The sequence below is a fragment of the Nematolebias whitei genome, chromosome 2 (assembly GCF_014905685.2).
Source record: "Nematolebias whitei isolate Nwh7 chromosome 2, NemWhi1, whole genome shotgun sequence".
In the NCBI taxonomy this organism is placed as follows: domain Eukaryota; kingdom Metazoa; phylum Chordata; class Actinopteri; order Cyprinodontiformes; family Rivulidae; genus Nematolebias; species Nematolebias whitei.
Window position 1 is genome coordinate 14,175,036 of NC_056499.1, and position 22,316 is coordinate 14,197,351.

The 22,316-nt window shown below is 44.3% G+C and overlaps 1 protein-coding gene across 1 annotated transcript in view; it reads left to right on the forward strand.

Annotated features, from left to right (window-relative positions):
• The window catches only part of sema6dl (sema domain, transmembrane domain (TM), and cytoplasmic domain, (semaphorin) 6D, like), a 34,602-nt gene extending 13,049 nt beyond the window's left edge, over nucleotides 1-21,553 (forward strand). The window contains exons 2-20 of the mRNA XM_037690444.1: nucleotides 1,195-1,366; nucleotides 2,390-2,501; nucleotides 5,439-5,499; nucleotides 5,587-5,649; nucleotides 5,728-5,829; nucleotides 6,020-6,110; nucleotides 6,340-6,459; nucleotides 8,670-8,758; nucleotides 9,498-9,715; nucleotides 10,709-10,840; nucleotides 12,221-12,376; nucleotides 12,582-12,755; nucleotides 12,968-13,108; nucleotides 13,272-13,349; nucleotides 14,347-14,405; nucleotides 14,846-14,902; nucleotides 17,031-17,213; nucleotides 19,958-20,199; nucleotides 20,292-21,553. Of these exons, the coding sequence (XP_037546372.1) occupies nucleotides 1,243-1,366; nucleotides 2,390-2,501; nucleotides 5,439-5,499; nucleotides 5,587-5,649; nucleotides 5,728-5,829; nucleotides 6,020-6,110; nucleotides 6,340-6,459; nucleotides 8,670-8,758; nucleotides 9,498-9,715; nucleotides 10,709-10,840; nucleotides 12,221-12,376; nucleotides 12,582-12,755; nucleotides 12,968-13,108; nucleotides 13,272-13,349; nucleotides 14,347-14,405; nucleotides 14,846-14,902; nucleotides 17,031-17,213; nucleotides 19,958-20,199; nucleotides 20,292-21,416 (3,327 nt within the window). The 5' untranslated portion in view covers nucleotides 1,195-1,242 and the 3' untranslated portion in view covers nucleotides 21,417-21,553. The remainder of the gene's footprint in view (nucleotides 1-1,194; nucleotides 1,367-2,389; nucleotides 2,502-5,438; nucleotides 5,500-5,586; nucleotides 5,650-5,727; nucleotides 5,830-6,019; nucleotides 6,111-6,339; nucleotides 6,460-8,669; nucleotides 8,759-9,497; nucleotides 9,716-10,708; nucleotides 10,841-12,220; nucleotides 12,377-12,581; nucleotides 12,756-12,967; nucleotides 13,109-13,271; nucleotides 13,350-14,346; nucleotides 14,406-14,845; nucleotides 14,903-17,030; nucleotides 17,214-19,957; nucleotides 20,200-20,291) is intronic.
• Nucleotides 21,554-22,316: the final 763 nt, after the last annotated feature.

Consider the following 22,316-nt stretch of genomic DNA (forward strand, 5'->3'; position numbering starts at 1 on the left):
TGTGCCCAACCCCACCATCCCACCAAGTACTCCTTCGAGTACTAACATACACCCAACCCCCACACCAAGTACTCCAAGTACTAACATACACCTAACCCCCACACCAAGTACCCCTTCAAGTAATATATATGATAATGTGTTATATATATATATATATATATATATATATATATATATATATATATATATATATATATAATGTGATGATAATAATATATGAATAAAGGTTGATTGAAAAGTACTAACATACCCCAAAGTAGCTAGCAGCTACATTTTGGTAAGTGATAGCTAAAAGTAACAAAAGCCTAGCTAAAGAGAACAAAACATTTGGTTAAAGCTAAATGCACCAGATGCTAGCTAGAAGCTAAATGCAGCAATGTATTAGATAAAAATTGACTACTTTTAGCTAGCCATTTGCAAATTGTGGACACAAGCTAAAAAATGCAAGCTAAAAGCTGCACAAGATAAGTTAAAAGATAAAAGTAGCCATGGGGTAGCTAGAAGCTGAATATTTCAAAAGACTAGCTAAGAATCAAGCAAGCCAGCCATCAACATTCTCACTATTCATGTCCATTTGTTAAAAGAACGCATATTGTTGCCGCCTTTTATTCTGACATTTCAGATTAAGAGAACTGATGGAGTTGAAGCTGTTTTGATCAAAGCTTGTAAATGACGCTAGTTTTAGACTGCATTGAGAGATCTGTTTAGCACTTGAGTGCGATCAGCCAGTACCAGGTCAAGCTTTTGCCCAGTATCAGTCAAACTGGTATAGTTTTAGCCATCTTTGTGTTTGTGTAAGTCGTTCAGCTGCAGCTTGGTCAACGAAGGGCTGATAAAAGTCTGTTGAGGTCAGAGTGGAGGCTGAACAGTGCCGGCCCGGTGAAACCAATCAGAGCACAGATGTCCTGAGACAGCAGGCCTGCCATGTTCCTAACAGGGTGGACTTCCTCTGCCTCCAACGAGGCGAGGCATCCCGCCGGCCTTTTGGCTGACCTTCCCTCAGACAGCAGCTGCAGGGAGAGGTTGAGGAGAATAAACCGGACAGGAAGTTATCGCTGCGTGATCACATCACTGTGGTTTGGCTTCTGTTTGGACTTGGCGTCAGAGTTAACCTCAGTGTGGTCGTTGTAACGTGAAATTTATTTGTCGTCGTGCAAAACAAAAAGAAAGAGCTTTATGTCTTTTTGTCTGCAGGTAACATTTCCACCGGTGTGAAACAGGAAGTGCCGTCTGTGAGCAGCCATGGGTCGAGGAGCTGTTCTTCTGCTCAGTGGGCTCCTGCTGCTGATGCTGACAGCTTCACGCACTCTTCTCGCAGTCAGCTTCCCGGAGGACACCGTGCCGCTGGACGTCGTCGACGCACACTGTGAGTACGCTCACAGACAGGACTTTATTCTACAACACCAACCCCCCGCAGCACAGTGTTGCTTCCAGAATCAAGACAAAATGCCTGCAGTCACTCGCTTTCGTAGCGTCAGCAGCTCATACACCAGCGGGTCATTTTCGTACTCATAACATCAGACTGCTGTCGGGTTAAAGAGGATTTCGTTTCCATTTCTGTTGCATCGGAACAACAGAGAGGTGCTGACACAAGCACCAACACATGAACACATACCGTGACACACAGGTCTGATGGTTGGAACATGATGGGTGGGGCTATAATCTGTGTTTATGCATCACAAAGTGGACTTGAACCGTTCAAATGTCAAAATCATTTAGTATTTCATGGTAATAACGTTCTGCAAGAGGTGGAACTTTGAAGTGTGGAGGCATTTTCCCAAGATGGCCGACTGAGACAGGCAAACGGTAACTTCTGCATGGAAAAACAGAGTTTGAAAGAACTTCAGCTGCTATAAAGATAAAGGACAAATGACAAAGAGAACTTGGTTTCACTTGAGAAAGCACAAACAGCTGAAGGTAGCTGCTAACGGCTGCTAACGGCAGTTTCCACCTGACTCTGAAGAGGCGAAGCTAAATACAAAGTCCTGCAACTTTTATTGTGAATAGTATTGTGTAGTACTGTGTACTAAAGAACCAAAAATAAATAGTGGAAACCTTAAAGAAGGTCAGGTAGCTCCAACATGTGACATCCATCCCCACAGAATCTTACGTCTCTGTTCTTGACGCTTTGATTCGTTTTGTTCACTTAGTTCTTAAAATATTGTTAGAAAGAAAATAGTGCAGTGTAGAGCTAAATGTTGGGATTATTTTAGGTCTAAAAGATTATTTGACCAGGATTTAGTTCATGTCATGGATGATATATTAATGATCAGATCACAGCGCTCTGAATCCTACACTGTCTTATATCGATCTGTTCCCCTAATATGACACGGTGCATGAAGCTCCTTCAGCTGTATTTACCTTCAACCGTGTGTGTGTGTGTGTTCAGTTACTCGGAGGTACCCCGTGTTCAGAGGAAAGCTCTCGGGCAACGAGTCGCAGCACCGCCTCGACTTTCAGCTGATGACCAAGATCCAGGACACACTGTTCATCGCTGGCAGGTGAGTTTAACACACACACATTTATTCCTCCTGTTGTCGTGCTTTTTCACACACACCCAACACCGGTGCACTCTGTCAGTCTTTGGCAGGTAAACAGGCATACGGGTGAAAAAGCTCTTAGTGTTATTGGATCTGTGGCTTCCAGCCCTGCATCTGAAGGATACGGCCCGTATCGACCGTGGAAAGGCGTCCATCATGGCAACCTGACGTGCTTGCAGGGATTTCTTGGCATCTTTACGCGTTTTATTCTGTATTTATGGGCGGAGGAAATAATGCGACTCCCTGCACTAATGTTGCAGCAGGAAATTACTTCAACATCAACAGTAAAGAGAGGCCTCAGTCCTCCGAGCGCAGCATGCATCTCTGTAGCCGTCACCGCTTTGGGTTTTTAATAAAAGCCAAGCAGACAGATTTACTCTGAGCATAGGTGTCAGAAGCATCTGTAATGTGGGGTGGACACTATAGTGTGTGTGTGTACACACGCGTGTACAAAAAAGCAACATTTAGATTTCCTTACTTTAATTCATTTTAAAGAATGTTTCTCTTCTCACTAAGTTTGTGTAAATTCTGCTGTGGGTTTTAAAAGACTTTTCAACTTTAATGCATTTAATGCACACAGCCTCAGTTCGGCACTATTTGTGTTTATGGAGAAATAAAAACATCAAAACTGGACTTTTTCACTTGTGTTCAACGCTACTCATCTAAATGATGTTTCTCGTGAAGCTTGAGGACAATAAGGTGTGGGGTTTAAAAGATATTTCAACTTTAATGCACCTGAACACACAGCGTCTCTTACACCTGCAGCGTCTTACAGCGTCACAGTTACTGCTAAGCTAAGATGCTACAGACGTAGCGCTCCACTTCTCTCCTACTAACCATGTATATATGTTTATGATCAACCCCCCCGTCAACAACTGCCCGCACTAAGCTCGTGAGCGATCAACACAGAGAAGTCTCCATTTCCTCCACCTGTGAGCGTTCTCTGCCGCAAGGCGATGCACAGAGAGTTGGAGGTAACCAGGAAAACCTGGAGTGGATTTTTAGTGGTTTGAGTATTCTCCTATTAATCAAGTGGAATGGATTTGTTCACGAAGAAAGAGAAACTGCGCCAAAAGAACTAATGTTTCATAGTAAAAGTGGGGGGGGGGTCCAAATTAATGTTTTTTTTTTTTTTTATGTGGAGGGGACATGTCCCCTTCACATGCCTATGACTCTGAGGCTCCTAACGGTGGGGTTGAGACTCCAACAAGGTCATGAAACACCAAGTATGAGGTCTTCAGAAGATCTACAGGAATAAAAAATGTACTTGTCATTAGCATGGTTTACCATAACCATTATAAAAGTAACAATATAATAGTCTGCAGCTCTTATTTTGAAGGTTGAAAGCTTCAAAACAAACAAAAAGATGTTGCCCATTATTATCTACACAGTTGCATCAGACATTGCTACACTACTGATTCCAAATGTTTGAGTGTTTATGAAATTAAAAGAATAAAAACTCTCCATGCAACTTAAACTGATGCATCTTCAGATTAGAAAACCATCCCTGTGGTCGTCATTTTTATTTCAGCGTCACAAGCAAACAGAAGGTCAAACAGGAACAAGACAGCGCTCTGCGAGCGTCTACACACAGCAGCTCAGAGATTTACTCCCATGTCTTACAATTTAATAATTTTTTTTCCATCCTGGTGAACAAAACTTTAGTGATTATTATATTTGATGCCTCCTCCAGCTGAAGGAGTACAACTGGTTTGTCTCTTGAACTGATTCTGATCTTTATCTTCTAGAAACAGAAGGTGTCTTTACTCTGGTAATATTTCAGTCAGAGAGTCCGAGTTTGTGTCTCCGATGAGACTCCAGAGTTTCTTTATGTGTCATTCGCACCCCATGTGGTACATGTGGTGAAACGAAATTGTGTAAACAGAGTCCCAGTTACATCAAACAATAAAGATGTTAAAGAAAAACAGTAATAAGATCTAAGATAATATTAATATACAGTATATAATATCTAATATTTAGTGTAACTGTCGTCAAACTGATGTATAATTTACAGAAAATCTGTCGTAACATGCAAAACAAATGAGGAGGGTGACAAGTGTTGAAAAAATACCACTTGTAGCTGCGTCTGATGGGGACCCCCCCCAACTCGTTATTTAAAAATCAAAAAGATCTGGAATCTGATGCCGATAATTGAATTATAAATTATTTCCCCACATGTTGTGGCACAGCTTTTCACAGCAGGTCTCTTTGGAAACACCGTGAGGCATCGCTGCTCTAACGGATGAATTTGTGTGAAAAAAGACAACCTTTTTATAAAATCCATTAAAAGTGGTCATCGTTTAACTTTAACAATAAGTACAAATCATAAATTCATTCTTTCATTCATTCAACCTTTATTTATGCAGGTTAGTTCCCATTGAGCCTCGAGGATTCATTTACAAGAGAGGCCTGTTACATACGTAGATAAGGAAAAGAGAACAGAAGAGGGTGGAGGAGGTAAAAAAATATTTAAATTAACCTCAGAATGGCAAAAAAAAGAGAACATCAAAGTTCATGCTCATGAATCCAGGTAAAAAAAAAAATCCAACAAAGTTAAGTCGAGTCTTGTGGACGGTTTCTTTTTGTTTCATCCAAAGGACTTCATCAGTCCGAGGAGCCACAACAAACTCAGTCTTAAAAGACCAAGTGGCTCCTCGGACGGATGAAACAAAAATAAACCATCCAGAGGACCTGACTTAACTTTGTTAGATAAAAAGGGAAATTATATGAATGAGCTGCTCGTTTCACTTCCACAACCTTTAAGACAACTGAGTTAAGCACAGAGTGGGCGGTTTGAATCCAGAGCTTTAGAGTCCAGCGGCCTGTAGTTGGAACGTTTCCTCCTGGAGGTGTGTGTTGTTGTTGTGTGACTCAGCATGTTGTGTTGTGTGTCCTCAGAGATCAGGTGTACCTCGTCAGTCTGAGAGAATCCTACAGGAACGAGATCATTCCTTACCGGGTAAGACCCCCCCCCCCCTTCCGTGTGAATAGTGTGTGTGTGTGTGTTTGACATGCGTGAGTGTAACGCACCGTTTGTGTTTTCCAGAAGTTAACGTGGCGCTCGGGCCAAGCTGACCGAGAGATGTGTGCGGTGAAAGGAAAACACAGAGTACGTATCAAAACGATCATTTCTCCTTTGAAAGTGAAACCGTCGTGCCGCCAATAAAACAAACTCGTGCGTTTTCAGGACGAGTGTCACAACTTCATCAAGGTTCTGGTTCCCAGAAACGATGACCTGGTGTTCATCTGCGGCACCAACGGCTTCAACCCCATGTGCCGGTACTACCGGGTCAGTACTCGGAGTTTAACGAGCCTCCGTCTCAAATTGAACAAAGAGCTGTTGTGCAGGCGGTCCTTTAGGCGACTGTTTATTGTGAAACAAAAATAAATCGGATTTGTTCTGCTGTTTCGACGTGCTTCTGCTGTTTTACATTTTTTATGAACCTCTAATGTGTGGGTGATTTTTGTGTTTCCATCAGTTGGATAACCTTGAGTTTGATGGGGAGGAGATCAACGGTCTGGCACGGTGCCCGTTTGACTCCAAGCAAACCAACGTGGCCCTCTTCGCTGGTATGGGTCAGAGGCGCATCCGCCCACACTCAGAGCTGGAAACAGACAAACCTGACGTGTTTCTACTTCTGCGCTCATTATCATCTCTGAGTGTTTCCTGAGTGAAACTGTGCCTGCAGCCGTAACAGCGCAGCCTATTAAGCTTTATAATAGACCAGGAAACTAAAACGTTGAAAAGCAGCGCTCTGACTGGTTTCTGACGCTTCCTTCTCATTTTTATTTTTCTTAGAAGGGAAGCTGTATTCTGCTACTGTGGCTGACTTCCAGGCCAGCGACTCCGTCATCTATCGTAGTCTGGGCGACGGCTCGGCCCTGAGGACCATCAAGTACGACTCCAAGTGGCTGAAAGGTGAGACGGCACGTCTGCACGTGGCTCCTCATTACATGGTACCATCCATCCATTATCCATTCAACTATCATCCATCCATCACCCATCCATCCAGCCATCATCCATCCATTCATCATCCATTCAACATCTATCATCCATCACCCATCCATCCTTCATCTATCATCCATCAGCCATTCATCACCTATCAATCCTCGATCCAGCCAACATTCATCCACCCATCATCTATCCATCACCCATCCATCATCCAACATCCACCCAACCATCATTCATCCATCACCCATCCATTCTCCATCCATCACCCATCCATCCAACATCTATCCATCCAACCATCATCAGCTATCCATCTATCCATCATTCATCCAACATCCAACCATCCTCCATCCATCCAACATCCATCCATCATTCTTCCATCATCTGTCCATCCATACAACATTCATCCATCTTCCATCCATCCATCTTCTTCCTCTTCTCTGTGGTTGAGTTGTGAAGAGAAACTAGAGAGTTCTGGTTCTGATGGTCTGGTTTGGGTGTCCTACTAGTGGAGCATGACCAGAATAAGTACCCACGAGGCATCCTCAGCTGCCTCTTTTTGATGCAGAGGAGCAGAAGGTCTACTCCGAGCTCCCCCAAGATGACGGAGCTCCTTACCTGATCTCTCAGGCTGAAATCCCCACCAACACCACCACCCTATGAAGGAAGCACATTTCAGCTTCTTGGATCCAGGATCTGGTTCTTTCAGTCCTGTTTCACATCTCATGATTATAGAATGTAGACAGGCCATTAAGTCAAAGATTTGAGGCCCTGATATGTTGGTCCATCTCCTGCTCCATTCTACCACCACATACGAACAGACCCAGATCTTAAGCTCCTCAGCTCGACTCTGAGACTCATCAGCTTTCCAGAACCTTGGCTTCAGACTCAGAGCTTACTTTCAACCCACCTGCTTCACACTGAAGACACTAGCAGAATCACATCTACTGCAAAAGCAGAAACAAACCCTGAAGCTCCCAAACCAGACCTCCTCTTAACAACTGCACATTGAGATCCTGTCTATGACCAGTAGTGGCGGGACATGCTGGTTCTGAGCCAGATCTTTGAGTGCTGGTACTATTAAAGAACTGTTTGGGAGCCCAGAGCAGTTCTGAGCTGAGCCAAATGAGTCAGCTGAGTCGAACCACAGAAAAGAGCTGCAAGTCCCATCACTAATGAACACCACAAACAGGATCAGAGACCAGGGACAGCCCTGTTAGAGTCCTGACCACACATGGACCAATGTCGACTTTGGGATGAGAATTTGAACACAGCTATGTTCTGGTTCTACAGAGACCAGATAGTCAAACATACGGACAGAAGTCTGATCAGTTTGTTGAAACTTCATCACAATTTAGAACCAAAGTAATGAAGTTTTCACAGCCCTAATGGGATTCTTTGTCAACCTCAAGTGTGAATTTACATTTTCTCTTATTTTTGTTCCTCGTTGTGAAAAGGTGGAAATACCCTCCGTCTGTTCGCCAATCCATGTTGTGAGCATGATAACTTGAAAAATAAGGGAGATACAGACTTCCATTCTTGTGTGAGTCTGCAGCTAGGTGAAAAAAGGTCACTGTGAAAAGCTGAGTTGCCATGAAAAAAATTCAAGATGGTTGCCACCATGTATTGTAAACTATGCTTTCTCTAGCTTTTATTTTGCTTAAAACTAGTTTCCTCAACTGATTGGGGTGGACAAAGATTCATCAATGGGGGGCCGAGGCCACCATTGACTCCCCTCTTCAGTTGTAATTAACTCTGACTGAAAGTGTTATTATCATGTAATTAACACAACAGCCGATGAAACCTCGTGTTAAAGTTCTGTCTTAGAAGACAAAGCAGTGAGGAGCTGAACATTTAAAGAAAAAAGCACCAGTTCTCACCACAAGTATTAGTTTCTGTATTTTCTGACATCTCGTGGAATGACATGTACCTACCTGCCTGGGAAACAAGATGCCCGTGGCGTTCTGCGTGTACGTACGTGACTGTCAGGGCTGGTTTCGAAGTGGCAGAGGGCTCTTCTGCCTTGCCAAACTCCTCGGGAACACGGCCTGTTCTCTCCCAGGCAATCTAGGTCACCCTTGTCATAAACTGCCTTGTACAAATCTCTGAAATATTCAACATGCACAGTGGTGGTGACGGTGCAAAAATCCACTTTAACTCTGTGCCTGTGTCTCCCTCAGAACCTCATTTCCTGCATGCAGCAGAGTACGGGAATTATGTGTACTTCTTCTACCGAGAGATTGCAGTGGAACACAGCAATCTGGGGAAGGTAAGGTGGTCCACCTGCTGCTAGAGCACATTACATATTTTTCACAAAGAGAGTATGCAGGCCTTTTATCTGGGAAAAATCAAATAAAAAGGCCTTGTGCCTCCCTGGGTGGATGTGCTTCTGCCACAAATGGGCCCGGTGGTAATGGGGTCCATTCAGGCGATGGCTCTGAGTCACATCAGAACGCAGGAGACATTTCAAACCCAGTGTTTGCTGGGAATGCTTTGCTAATGTAAAACCATTACAGAGTGAAAGGCTTCGCCTCCTACAGACCGCACTCTTTGTGTCTCACTCCAACACACACTCGTGCACAGGGAGTGAGGACACTCCATATTTGAGGCCGGCTTCACGTTTGGCCGATGCCTCATCGTGGGCTGAGCCAGCAGGAAACCAGCAGCCTCCATCAACCACCAGCTACTAAATATTTCAGCCCTACTAATGCTGGGGTGACACCTGGCCTCTGATGGAGGTTTGCACTGATCAATTATTAAAAGATCTTAGCCAACTGCTCCGTGTAGCTCATTTATGCTCGGTGCTTTGGTAATTTGTGCAGTCAAATACACTTTCGTACGTGCAGCTCTAAGTAACTCGGGCTTTTGATGTCGTCTTTTTTATGTTTGTTTAGTCAGGGTGAATGATTTCAGGCTGAGAGCGTGTGCATGTGAAGTCATTTCCGCGGAGCTGATTTATTATTCAGCACGGCAAAGCTGTTTTAGTGACGCTCTCTCCGACCTTTCAGGTGGTGTACTCCCGAGTGGCTCGGATCTGTAAGAATGACGTGGGCGGGTCACAGCGGGTCCTGGAGAAACACTGGACGTCTTTTGTGAAGGCGAGGCTGAACTGCTCCGTGCCGGGGGAGTCCTTCTTCTACTTTGACGTGCTTCAGTCCATCACTGACATCATCGACATCAACGGGGTTCCCTCGGTGGTGGGCGTGTTCACGACCCAGATGAACAGGTGAGAAGCCGCGGAGCACGTATGATCCGCTCGCAACGCACATGTCAGGTTCATGACAGACCGAGTGATTTCTTTGAACTGGTCTTTGTCCAGAGAGGAAAGATTATAAAACATGAATTTATTTATTTTAGAACACAAGTTAGTTTACAGGTTCAAATATATTCATACACCCCTCTGATATTTGATAAATGTCCCTCAGTCAGTGTCTCCTGGACCTCGGGAGTTCTTCTGCTTCTTTTACTACATCTGCATGTTCTTCCCATTCTTCTTCTGCGTCTTCTTCCTTCTATCGCTTCTTCTTCCTTCTTCTGATTCTTCTGATTCTTCTTCCTTCTTCAGCTTCTTCCCACTTCTTCTCCTACGTCTTCTGCTTCTTCCTCATTCTTCTTCTTCTTCTGAGTTCAGTTTAACGGGTTGGTTTCCTGGTTTCAGACCTGACTTTTAAGCAGAATCCTCAGATGTTTAATCGGGTTCAGGTCGGGTCTTTGGGAAGAACGTTCCAGAAGCTTGAAGTTAGCTTGATTTATCCAATCTGAAACCAGTCCTGATGTTTGGGACCATTGTCCTGGTGGTGATTCCTGGATTGTTCCTGAACATCAGAACCAGTTTTCTTCCATCTGAGGGGACCGAAGAGTGTTGGTCAATCTGGCAAGTGCTGACATCTTCTTCAGCTGCAGTCAATCATGATCTGGATCAACAGGAAGTTAGCAGGTCTTGTCAAGTTAAGACCTTCTAGAACCTTCAGCAGCACTTCTTAATAGATTTAGGTGGAAATATGAATCTCTCTTACTCTGTATGTATAATTTTGACCCAGTGAGGAGCAGAGAAAATCCAGAATCAAGCCAAACTTTAAAAGTTACTGAAGTTGTTTGTTGCAGAATCAATCCATCCAGGACAAAGAACGGTTCAAATATTCTGCCCTTCATGTTAAGGATGAGTGGATGGAAGCTTCTGGTCTCCACTGAACATGTTACTCTCGTGTTTCCTCCTCAGCATCCCGGGGTCTGCGGTGTGTGCCTTCTCCATGGCTCACATAGAAAAGGTCTTCTCAGGCCGGTTCAAGGAGCAGAAGACCCCCGACTCTGTGTGGACTCCGTTTCCAGAAGAGAAGCTGCCCAAACCTCGGTTAGAATCGTTTCCTGTTTCATTTTTTAGGTTTTTGATTTTCCTCCTTGAAAAATGTCCTTGTCTAAAACCAGCTGTGGGCGACATGTCAGGTATATCTGACTGTTTGGTATCAAAAATGACTACACTGGACACATCAAGCTTAATATAATATTATAGTTTATCGTAGTATTATTGTAGTAACTATAATTCACAAAAACTTTAGTTTTTCCCAGGCACTTCAGGTCAGGGTTTTAAATACTAAAACCTGTGGGAGCAGCAGGTGTCACCCACGAGTAAAACGGGTGAAATCAAACCAGAAAGGTACCGGGTTATTAGCTCTGACCCAGCACACTCACCATCTGCAGCAGATTAAATTATTAATTGGACTAAATTAAAGGCATTGAATGTTTAACCCATTTACAGTCAGCATGAGACTGCAGCGTCCAAAAGTCCACAAAGCGTCTCATTACTCCATAAATCATTGATGGAGGGTAATAATCATGTTGACGTCTCCTTTTCTCTCATCTGAAAAAACGACAGGTTTGGAAAAGCCTTTGTGTTTCCAGACTTGTTTCCTGTTCCATTTGATAAAAATATAATTTGTAAAAAGAACTCAAACCAGCAGTGGTTTGATAGTCGTTATAAATTCAAAATAAATTTATTCCCAATGGCAGCTGCAGGAAACGAACCGTAAAGCCTTTTAAAGCCGTTTCTCGCTCGTTTGGATTGTTTGCAACTTGTCACATTAAAGTTCATTTTGTTTATTTTGAAATAGTCTCACAGGATGAACATCAACTTTTATTGAAGTAGATTTAAACTGTTTAAAACTGGGGAAAAAATTAAGAGTAAAGTGTTTTTTACAGACGCATCTCCGTTTTAATTCATCTTTGTGCAGCTTGATGAGATTTTTTTTATTGTTAATTGCCTTTCCTGGTGGTGGGTGATCATGACCTCACCTGTGTTTGTCTGTCTGTTAGCAAAATATCCCTTGAACCAGTGGATAGATTTTAATGAAACTGCCAGAAATTAAATATCAGACGAACAATGGGTTAGATTTAGAAGTCAATCCAAGATGGCCGCCTCATGTTGGTCAGTTTTACATATTTTGAGCTCAAACGTGTGGTAGTAGCAGAGAGTCACTCTATTCACATACTCTGAAAGCTAACCATTCGTACAAGATCTTTGATGAAATGTTGAAATGTAAGATGGCGGGCGATAAGCATTCTTTCATGGAATTGTAGTTATTATTATTACCCTGATCATTGTGCAGTAATTGTCTAAATAAACCAAACAACGTGAGAAACTGAAGATGAATCGTGTCTCCCGCTCGTCATCTGATATTATGACATAGGGGGGTGCTCGACTTGACCTTTGCCCTCTGCGCACTCTCCGTCTCAGGCCCGGGAGCTGCGCGGGTCATGGTCCGGCAGCGTCCTTTAAGAGCTCCGTGGAGTTTCCAGATGACACGCTGCAGTTCATCAAGTCCCACCCCCTGATGGACACAGCAGTGCCGTCCATCGGGGACGAGCCTTGGTTCACCAGGACGCGCGTCCGGTAAATACTCCAACAAAACCTTTGTTACGTTCTGACACTTGAACACGTTTCTCTGAAGTTTATTTGGTGGGTCAGAGTCTTGGAAAAGGCCCCTCTAGATTTCTTCACAGTTTTTTCCTAAAACTTGTTTTCATTCTTTATTGAAAGTTAAACATATTTTTGTATCTTAACTTATCTAACATGTCATCCTCTGTGGTCTCTGAAGCTACAGGCTAACGGCGCTAGCTGTGGACAACCAAGCAGGACCCCATAAGAACCACACGGTGGTCTTCATTGGGTCAGAGTCCGGGGTCGTTCTCAAGGTTCTAGCCAAGACCTCCTCGGTGTCCATGGACGACAGCCTGCTCCTGGAGGAGATAGACATCTTCAACAGAGCCAAGTAGGTTGACCCTGACCTTTGACCTATTTGTTTGTCTTCCTCCTGAGAGTTTTGTTGAGGGGTCAGCAGGTCTGTCTGCTGTCTGTAAAGGTGCATTTTTTATTCTTCTCTCAGTGAACTTCCTGTTAAACTGTGAGGGAGCTTTGTGTGATTTAAATCTCCAGAGCCTGAAACAGAAAACGGTTCTGATCCGTGTCTGTTCTCCTCTCCAGGTGCCTGTCCAGCCGTGAGGACGATAAGCGTGTCCTCTCCCTGCACGTGGACAAAGACGCTCACAGCCTTTATGTCGCCTTTTCTAGCTGCGTCATCCGGATACCCCTGAGTCGCTGTGAGAGGCACTCTTCCTGCCACAAGTGAGTGGCAATGTGCATGTGGCGTGCACGTGGGACTTTATAGTTTTGTTTTTAATGTCTGAACAGAGGGACCTTTGTCTTCGTGGTTAATGTTCAGTCAGACACAAACAGCTCTAGGACCTGGTCTCCAATGATTAAACCGGGACTTGTTTTGGTGTTCCAGGTCCTGCGTCGCCTCCAGAGATCCGTACTGTGGCTGGAGGCCTCACGGAGCATGTGAGAGGATCCAGCCTGGAGTTCTGTGAGTTCAAAAAGTTTGGAAAAGTAGATTTGAGACCAGCATCTTTTTACATGATAAATAGTTTTTATAAAAACAGATCATTCATAAAGTGCCGTGGCCAATTGGAGGCCATCTTTCCTCTGTAGGTCGGCGCCATTAATCGAGTTCAATTGGTCCAACTTGGGCAGAGCTCTGTCAGCTGTCTGCACCACCTCACAGTACCATGGTTTTGTCATTTTATTGGACATAATTACACATTTAAAAAATAAACTCCAGTTGAGAGTTTTTAAAATGGGTTTGATTCTTGTGGAGGAGACATATCACTCTGACCTCAACTCGACTCGTTCAGAAACTCAACCCAGGAGGTCCTAAGAATCGAGCTGGAAGTGGATGGGACCATCCAATGGAAAGAGTTCATGACTAGTCTAGTCCTGACTTGTGCTGTTGCCTTTGAATTGACTTTGAATTGATAGTAGTGATTGAATCTTCATCCTCTGGTCAGCTGCCCTTGTATTCAGTTCTTCTGGGCTTTTCAATGAGGATTGGCACCCTTTGATGGTGGGGATGATAGTAAATCCTATGACCCTTGTCCTGGCTCCCTTGCCAGCACTAGAAGATTGAGTCCCAAGGTGTTTCTGGGTCAATCTGGATGATGGTACCAAAGTTTCTGTAGTTCCCACATCCTTCCCATACAACACCTCTCCTCCCCTCCGTCACTCTGCTCCGCCTCGGACAAGAAAAATCCTCCCTCTGTTCTTCTCCACAGAGTAACTTCTCCACTTGAATATCTTGCACCAAAAACATTTAGGATTACTTCATTCTCTGTTCAGTTCCAGTCCAGAAAAAAAAAAACACTCATCTTTAAAAAAGTACAAACATTCAGTGTTGAGATTCTCAGAGACGGGGACATCGGAGTACGATTGTTCTATTTCTGTTTCCCGTTTGGAGCCAAAATCCAAACTCCAGACTGGATAAATGTCCTGTCTGACACCCAGGTGTTTGTCTCTGCTGTCTTCAGGACCGGGTACGAGCAGGACGTGGAACTTGGAAACACGGTCCACCTCGGAGACTGTCAAGGTACCGCTCACCTGCCCAAGTCAACACAAACACACAGTTCTCCTCTCACTCACACACATCGTATCTAACGTAACACACCCTCATGTGTGTGGACACCATGGGCCTGCACACCCAGAACCAGGACCCGGTCCAGTAACAAGTATTAACCCACATCTACATATGGTACAGGAGCACATCATGTTCAGCTCCTGCGCACGAGGCGTTTTATTTGTTGTTCTGACTCGGATGTGTTTTTCCTTCATGTGTGAGAGCTGAACATGACCCAGCAGAACTTTAACATGGATCAGAACCAGAGGGCTTCCAGTCCCAAACCAAGTTAGGGAGTGCTCTACAGCTGAACAGTTTAACCAATCAAAGTGCACTCACACTGCCGTTTGATTTTCTTTGTTTTGACTTCTGAATTCCCTTATAATGATTTCTTGTCCTTTGAATTCTTTTAGCGTTTTTGGGCACTACTTCAGCTCCAGATTACAAATCATTTGGCGACCCGACCTCTGGTTAGTTTGATCTTTTACTCCAATGGTTTCTTTCCTTGAGTTCAGCATTTCCTGCCCTTCCTTCTCCTCTGCTGCTCTTCATCTTTTGCACCGAGCAGCTCTGGAACGCTAACACTTCATTTCCCATCACCACGCAGGGAAGCAACAGCACAGCCTCCATGTTGACTCCTCTCTTCCTGATCCGTCCATCCTCATGCATGCCGACTGTTCATGTCTTAGCATCACAGATCTGTGTACCAACCCTTCTCGCATCTTTGTTCATAAAAACACACTTGTACTCTTAATGGACCTTTTTCACACCAGAAATCAACGACGACAGGGAGCAAAACTTCCAGCTGCAAAATATGTGAAGCTCTAAAATACAAAAGAAGGTGTTTGTGTTTTAAATAAAAACATTAATATCTTTATTTCCTCTGTTAAAGAAATAAAATCTGAGTGGATTCAGGAAATAAGAAGAGCTAAAAGGGGAATTTGACAAACTTGTCTCCCATGATGTTAAAGCAGGCCAAGGTCGTCGGACAAACAGGAAGTTGTTCAAAGTCTCAACAACTGCAAATAAAATTAATTAATTAATAAATTAAAGCAATAATTCAATTCCGTTCAGTTTATTTATATATTGCCAAGTCACAACAGAAGTAGTCTCAGGGCATTGAACAGAAACATTTATATATAAAAATAATAATTTAACATTATTTATCTGAGGAGCAGACTGCTTTGAATTTAACTCCATCACAGAACTCTCATCTTGAGCAAGCATGAAGGTGACAGTGGAAAGGAAAAACTCCCTCATGAGGAAGAAACCTTTAGTAGAAACAGGCTCAGAACAAGCGGCCATCTGCTTTGATTGGCTGGATTTGAGAGGAACAGATACACAATGGCAGGTCAAGAATAACATGTTAAGATAGAAAGGGAATGAAGTCAGTTTGTCCTCCAGTAGTGTAAGCCTATAGCAGCATGACAAGCCAACCCTAAGTATAGGATTTATCAAAAAGTAAAGTATTAAGCACAGTCTTAAAACTGGACAAGGTGTGAGCCCTATGGACAGAAACTGGAAGTTGGTTCCACAAGAGAGGAGCCTGATAACTGAAAGATCTTCCTCCCATTCTGCTTTTGGAAACTCTAGGAACCACAAGTAAGTCTGAAGTCTGAGAGCAAAGTGCTCTGATAGGAAAATATGGAACAGAATGATATCAAATATAAGATGGAGCTAGGTTGTTGAGAGCTTTGTAGGTTAGAAGTAAGATTTTAAATTAAATTCTGGACTTGACAGGAAGCCAGTGGAGAGAAGCTAAAACTGGAGAGACATGATCTCTCCCACTAACTCCAGTTAAGACTCTGGCAGCAGCATTTTGGATCAACTAAAGACGTTTTAAAGAAATACTTACTTGGACACCCAGATAACAACATTGCAATAGTCCAGTCTAGACGTGACAAATAAATAAATAAAATAAATAAAAAATGGCTATAACTAAATAAATAGTTTATTTATGAAACTGTGTAAAAAAAACAAAGTCAGTTTGTGAACTTCCAAATACAAAGAACCCCCCAAAGTTCTAAACAAAGATCCGTTTAAGCTTAGAGTTTGTGCTGAGGATGACTCTCAGCAACTACCACGCCGCTGAGCGACAGCTGCTGCTGGGTTTGCTGAGGTTGATTAGCCATGGCGGCCATTTTGAATGGGGTTATTTTGGGTTTAATTCTGAGCGGACCAACGCTAACGCTAGATAAGTTAATCTGAGACGAAAACGTATGACTAAGAGCTTTAAACAATTTCAGCGTAATCTTAGTACTAGACTTTTCTCAGAAGCTCAGGTTGTAAACTTTTACACTGTTCACGCATCAGCTGCTGCTGCCGTTTGGACCTGAACAGAACCAGTCTCTGTTCAGACTTCAGTGAAACACTGAGGATGATAAAGTTTAAAGAGTTGTACTCATCATGTTTGCTGTATCTAAGCTTCAGTGGAAGCGAGTTCGCCTGTCGTTCAGTGGGTTCTGGTTTCGGTGAAGAAGGTCCGTTGTTCTGTAGAACCACAGAAACTCTGTCTGAACTTCCCTCTGCTCCTTCCTGCTGACTGGGTTGATCATTGACTCACTTGCACAGGTTCTTAATGTTTGTTTGTCACCACAGACATGGAGTTTCCATCAGCACCAGTCCCTGTCCAGCCCAGTGAGCCCGTACAACCCCCAGTACTCATACCGAGTCAGAACCCCAGCCCCGAGCCCACTCCAGAGCTCTACGGCTCGGGCTTTGCTCTGCAGGACGACCCGGCCACCTCCCACTCTTTAAACTCTGTGCCGGGGGGGCGAGAGGGTAAGAACCATGGGGGTGCAGCCAACACGTCGCCCTGAGCTGATCCGATCGCCGCCACGTACCAGAACCTTCTTCTAATCAGCAGATAAAAAGCATCTTTGATGTTTCTGTCTGTTTTAGTTTGGTGTCCCTGACTTGTTTGGACTTTTTTAAAAGGGCCTGTTTGGATTTCTGTGAAGTAACTTCTGGTAGTCATTGTCTTACCTGCAGCAGACAGCATTTCAGTTTGGAGAAGTTCCCATGAAGGAGTCCAGCTATCGGCTCGTCAGCCTGTTTCAGAGCTGACTTCTGCTAACTTTAAAAATCCCAACTCTACACGACTGCTGTAAACATTGATACATCTACACAATATGTAAAGTCAGCGAGGTCTCGGATGAAAGGCAAACACAACACAGCACTGTAGTCGTGGTTTGTGCTCATAAAAAGCAGCAGAAAATGGTATATAAGAAGCTTAGTTGCAGGACTTGCAATAGTGATGGCCGACATGCTGATGAGCCACATACTGTACTTGGTTCTTGACGTTTCTAAAGCCGAGAGCAGCGCTCTGATCTCAGACCAGCCACTGAAGTCCCCCGCTTTTTCCTTTTTTGTCAGGAACTAACGAGAACTGAACGCCTGTTTCAACCCGCCACGTTGATTTGTCTCTTTAGGCGTTTAATTCAGCTCCTGTTTAGAACGTCTTCACTTTTGAATAAACAATCAAACAGCAGATCGCTAACGGCTAACAGAGACTAACAGCAGCTAACAAAGTCAAATAAAAGAAGCTGCTGCCAAAAACCTGTGAATAAACAGCGAATCAGTGGCATGCACGAATCAGCACAGAAACACCTGGAACGCCACACATACCTTTTATCAACTCGGCGTAGTGGCCAGACTCTGCATTGTATTCAGAGCATGAGCTGGGGACGTCGTCTTCGTTTAAGTTGACGTGGACAAAAACACTGGAGATGTCCGTCGTGGTGCGGTCTGCTGCATTGTTTGCCCGACATCCATGACTTTGAGGATTACCCACAAATGTCGTGACGTCGTCCCTGACCAGCGCTATATTAAACACAATCACACACAATTATAATGGTGTACAAACAGTAAACAAAATAATTTACTTTTTGTAAATAGAAACATTTTCATCGTTTTCCTCAAAAGCCTTCTCTCAGATCTAAAAGCCGTTTATTCCTTTTTTTGGAGCACAGCAACAGAATCGGTCAAATTATCCGGTAAGACCAGATCAGGTTATAACCAGTTAGCGTGTCTCTTACATTCAGTGCTTGATGGACAAATAGAATATAAAATTCATTTTTCTATGGTTCGAGCTTACAGCAGGTGTAACGCGGTTGAATTCATGGATACTTGGAGCAGCAGCATTTCAGATCAGCTGCAGTCTGTTCGGCACGTTTTAGGAGGCGTTTACTAATAAACTGACTTTATGCACAGAGGCTTAAATTAATTTGTCAACGTCTGATTAAAAAAACTAACTTGAACCAAACTTTTCTCAAATAGTAAAAAGGGAATTTGATAATATGTGACTTTTAAAAATCAGATATCTCTGTTGAGTTTTATTTTTGGACTCCAGACAAAAGACCTGAGATGAACTTTCTTTCAGTCTTTGGATCAAATCAGAGCATTTCTGTTTCAGCTCAGCTTTAATAAAATAGGTGACACGCACTCATAATTTTGTTTCTACATCGTGTCAGGGAGTTCAGAGACTCAGTAAATGCTGTGCAGTTGCGGACCATGACTGTTCACATCCCATTTCTGAGTGACAGGGAGGCGTGTGAAGGCCAAATAAAACTGGGCCAAAGCTTGAACCTTGATGAACACCGTGAACAGTAACACCCACTTTGTCAGATAAACTCACCAACATACACAAAGAGCTGATCAGCTTTGATAAATGTTCTGCACCAGTTCAGAACTGGGCCAGTGAAGCCAGCCCAGCAGTCAAAGCAATGAGGTGTAAAACCCAGAGTTTGAGTTTTTAAAGTTTGAGCCTTTTCAGCCTAATTATCAGTTAGTCTGACTCCATCACGAGAAGCTCATCCAGACTGAGATCACTCTGATAGCTCTGCAGCAGGTAAGATACTCACTACTAATAACTACTGAACAGAATCTCATTTCCTTCCTTTACATTTTTTTAAAAACATTGTAGTCTTTTCTTCTCTTCTGCCTTTGCTACTCTAGATTAGTTACCTAGCTGTAGTGAGTTTACTGTGGCTGGTGGATCCTGACTTGGCCGACCGTGTCCCTTCACTGCTCCGGCTGCACGGTGGTTGACTAACTCTTCCCATGTCTGTGGTTACTAACAAACCTTATGTAGAGCGGGAAGTGTCTCTAAACTCAGTGCAGACGATGCTTCCCTGTCCTCTGAGCAATTATCTGCTGCCTGATCTCTGGGTCTCAGATCAGAGATCACTCCTCACCCTTTGGTGCTGGATGCATGAGGCAGCCTCTTGTAGAACGCAGGACAACACTTTTAACGGCTTTGAGCTCTGCTAGATTAACAACAGTGCTTCTTATAGATGGTGGAAATGGATGTAGGTAGCTAACACCTGACCTTCATCTGTGTTTAGGCCACAAGCTCCTGGAGTCTGAATGTAGTTCATTAGCTGTTGTAAAAAGCAGAAAGTCTGGCATGGATGTTTCCAAACACAATCATGCACATTTCTGCTGTGGGGAAATGGGGACGTATGCATCATTTAGCAGTTTAAATCCTTTCACCGGGGGTTAACGGATGACTTGCTGTTTTATAGGTATTTGGGATAATCATACAGGTGACAGCGACCAGATGGTCCACATGAACATCCTCATCACCTGCGTCTTTGCTGCTTTTCTCATGGGCGCTCTGCTGGCCGGACTGATTGTGTTCTGCTACAGAGACTCTTTCCTCCGCAAACCCAAACATGTCCACAAGGACGCAGAGTCAGCGCCGTCTTGCTCCGACTCTACCGGGAGTTTTGTGAAGCTCAACGGCCTCTTTGACAGCCCTGTAAAGGTACAGCCAACAGGAGAGTCCCAATCTGATATCCTGTCACGGTGAAATATGTAAAATTGGGTCTGATCTGATTGTTTTTATTTTGCTCTCAGGAGTACCAAGCCAACATCGACTCTCCCAAGCTGTACACCAACCTGCTGACGAACGGTAAAGACCTGAACACGCCCAATGGTGACATCAAGACCATGATCATGAGGGACAGCTGTCAGCCCCCAGAGCTGGCTGCTCTGCCCACACCCGAGTCCACCCCTGTTCTCCAGCAGAAAGGCCTGCAGCCCATCAAGAACCAGTGGGAGAAGGCCCATGGGAAGGTCAGCGGGTCCCGTAAAGAGTCCAACTCATCAGCCAAGAGTCCACAGTTTCTCTCATCTCCTTCTCCCGTTAATGGAAATTCCCACCATCCCCACCCTGCCCTAGGACACTCAAATATTCCAAGTGCGGTCGTTCTGCCCAACGCTACTCATGACCACCCGAACCTCGAGGACGAAGATGAGACTTTGCCTCATTCATCTGAAAAGATAAAGAACCCGGACACTAAAGGGAGTAAAAAAGATCAAAAGCGAGCAGTGGATGCTAGGAACACGTTGAATGATCTTTTAAAACATCTTAATGACTCTGTGGCCAACCCCAAGGCCATTCTTCAAGAAGGTTCAGGGCCCCGCCCGAGACCACAGCTCACACTGGAGCCCATGGAAGAACTGACTGAAATACCCCCCAAGGTGCCCAGTCGAGAGGCTTCGCTGTACTCTCCTTCCTCCTCCTTACCAAGACACAGCCCTACCAAACGAGTTGATGTTCCCATGCCTTCCTCCCCCACCACCCCAACAGGAAGCTTGAGCATGGGGGGCACCTTAGAGAGGCAAAGAGGGGGTTACCAGCTCCACCGGAGTGCCTCTCACAGGCAGTCCTTATCCACTTCAACAAATGGGGTAACTATGGGGGTGTCTGTATCTCGCCAGCACAGTATGAACAGAGGTGGTTACATGCCCCCAACACCTCCCTCCAGACTGGACTCCCACTGTGCGGTGATGGCATCAGGAATGCACTCACCCAACCAATCTTCTGTGTCCCGACAGAGCAGCTACAGCGGGCACGGGTCGCTCCCTCGCACGGGGCTCAAAAGGACTCCATCCATAAAACCAGACGTGCCCCCTAAACCCAACGGGTTTCCTCCACAGACTCCACAGATGCGAGTAGTCAACAAGTACAGTTACTAAACCACCGTGGGCACACTTACCTGTGAGCTCTTGGTTCATAGAGCTTTGCACTCTGAAGGGCTTGGGGTGTATGGATGAAATCAGGCCTGGTTTGTGATTGTGTATCAACTTGAGATGTTCTACCTTCTTAAATGATGCGCACATTCACTCACACTTAGAAGGGAAACATGCACTTCTGGCCAAGATGCTCATTGGGGCTCCCTGGACCCCTTCTCCTTCCAGCATCCTATAGCCACAGGATACAAACAGCAGATCGTGGTCAATTAGCTCTTCGCTACCTGGGCCCCGAGCTTCGGCTGTTCCCAGGGAAGGTGTGAGATTCTGGGGAGCAGCAGGGGCTGCTGAGTTGTACATGCCACCAGGGGATAAACGGTGGAATACTTGAAGAACAGTTCTCAAATGTTCCTGCCCTCAAGCACTGTTTTCCCACTAATGTGAACTGAACAGAGAGCGGTTTGGTTGTAAGACAGCAAAGAGAAGGAAGGAAATAGTCATTGTTGCTGCTTTAGATGGTCACAAACAACTGAATCAAGCAGAAAAAAGTGAATAAAGAGTGTTTATGGGTGGCAGAAAATCTACTTTATGAGAAAGCTGCACACATGTTGGCCTTCAGGAGTGGTGCCACATGCCAGAGGAAGCACCTCTGGATGTGTTGAAGACCTAAGTCACTGTCTTTTATTTCAACAATACTGAAAGCCTGAACCTAGTGTTTGTGTCATCCTGTTTAATGGTATTAAGGTCGGGCTCTGGTCCGGCTGGATTTACTGGGTATTTGCTTAAACAGGGACTTTTGTAACTCACTGGGAAATTGAACTGGATATTTGCTGCTATCGGTTTGTGTCTTTGCTGAATTGCGTCTTTCAACCATACCTGGACACCCTCTGATATCCGAGTGTGGAC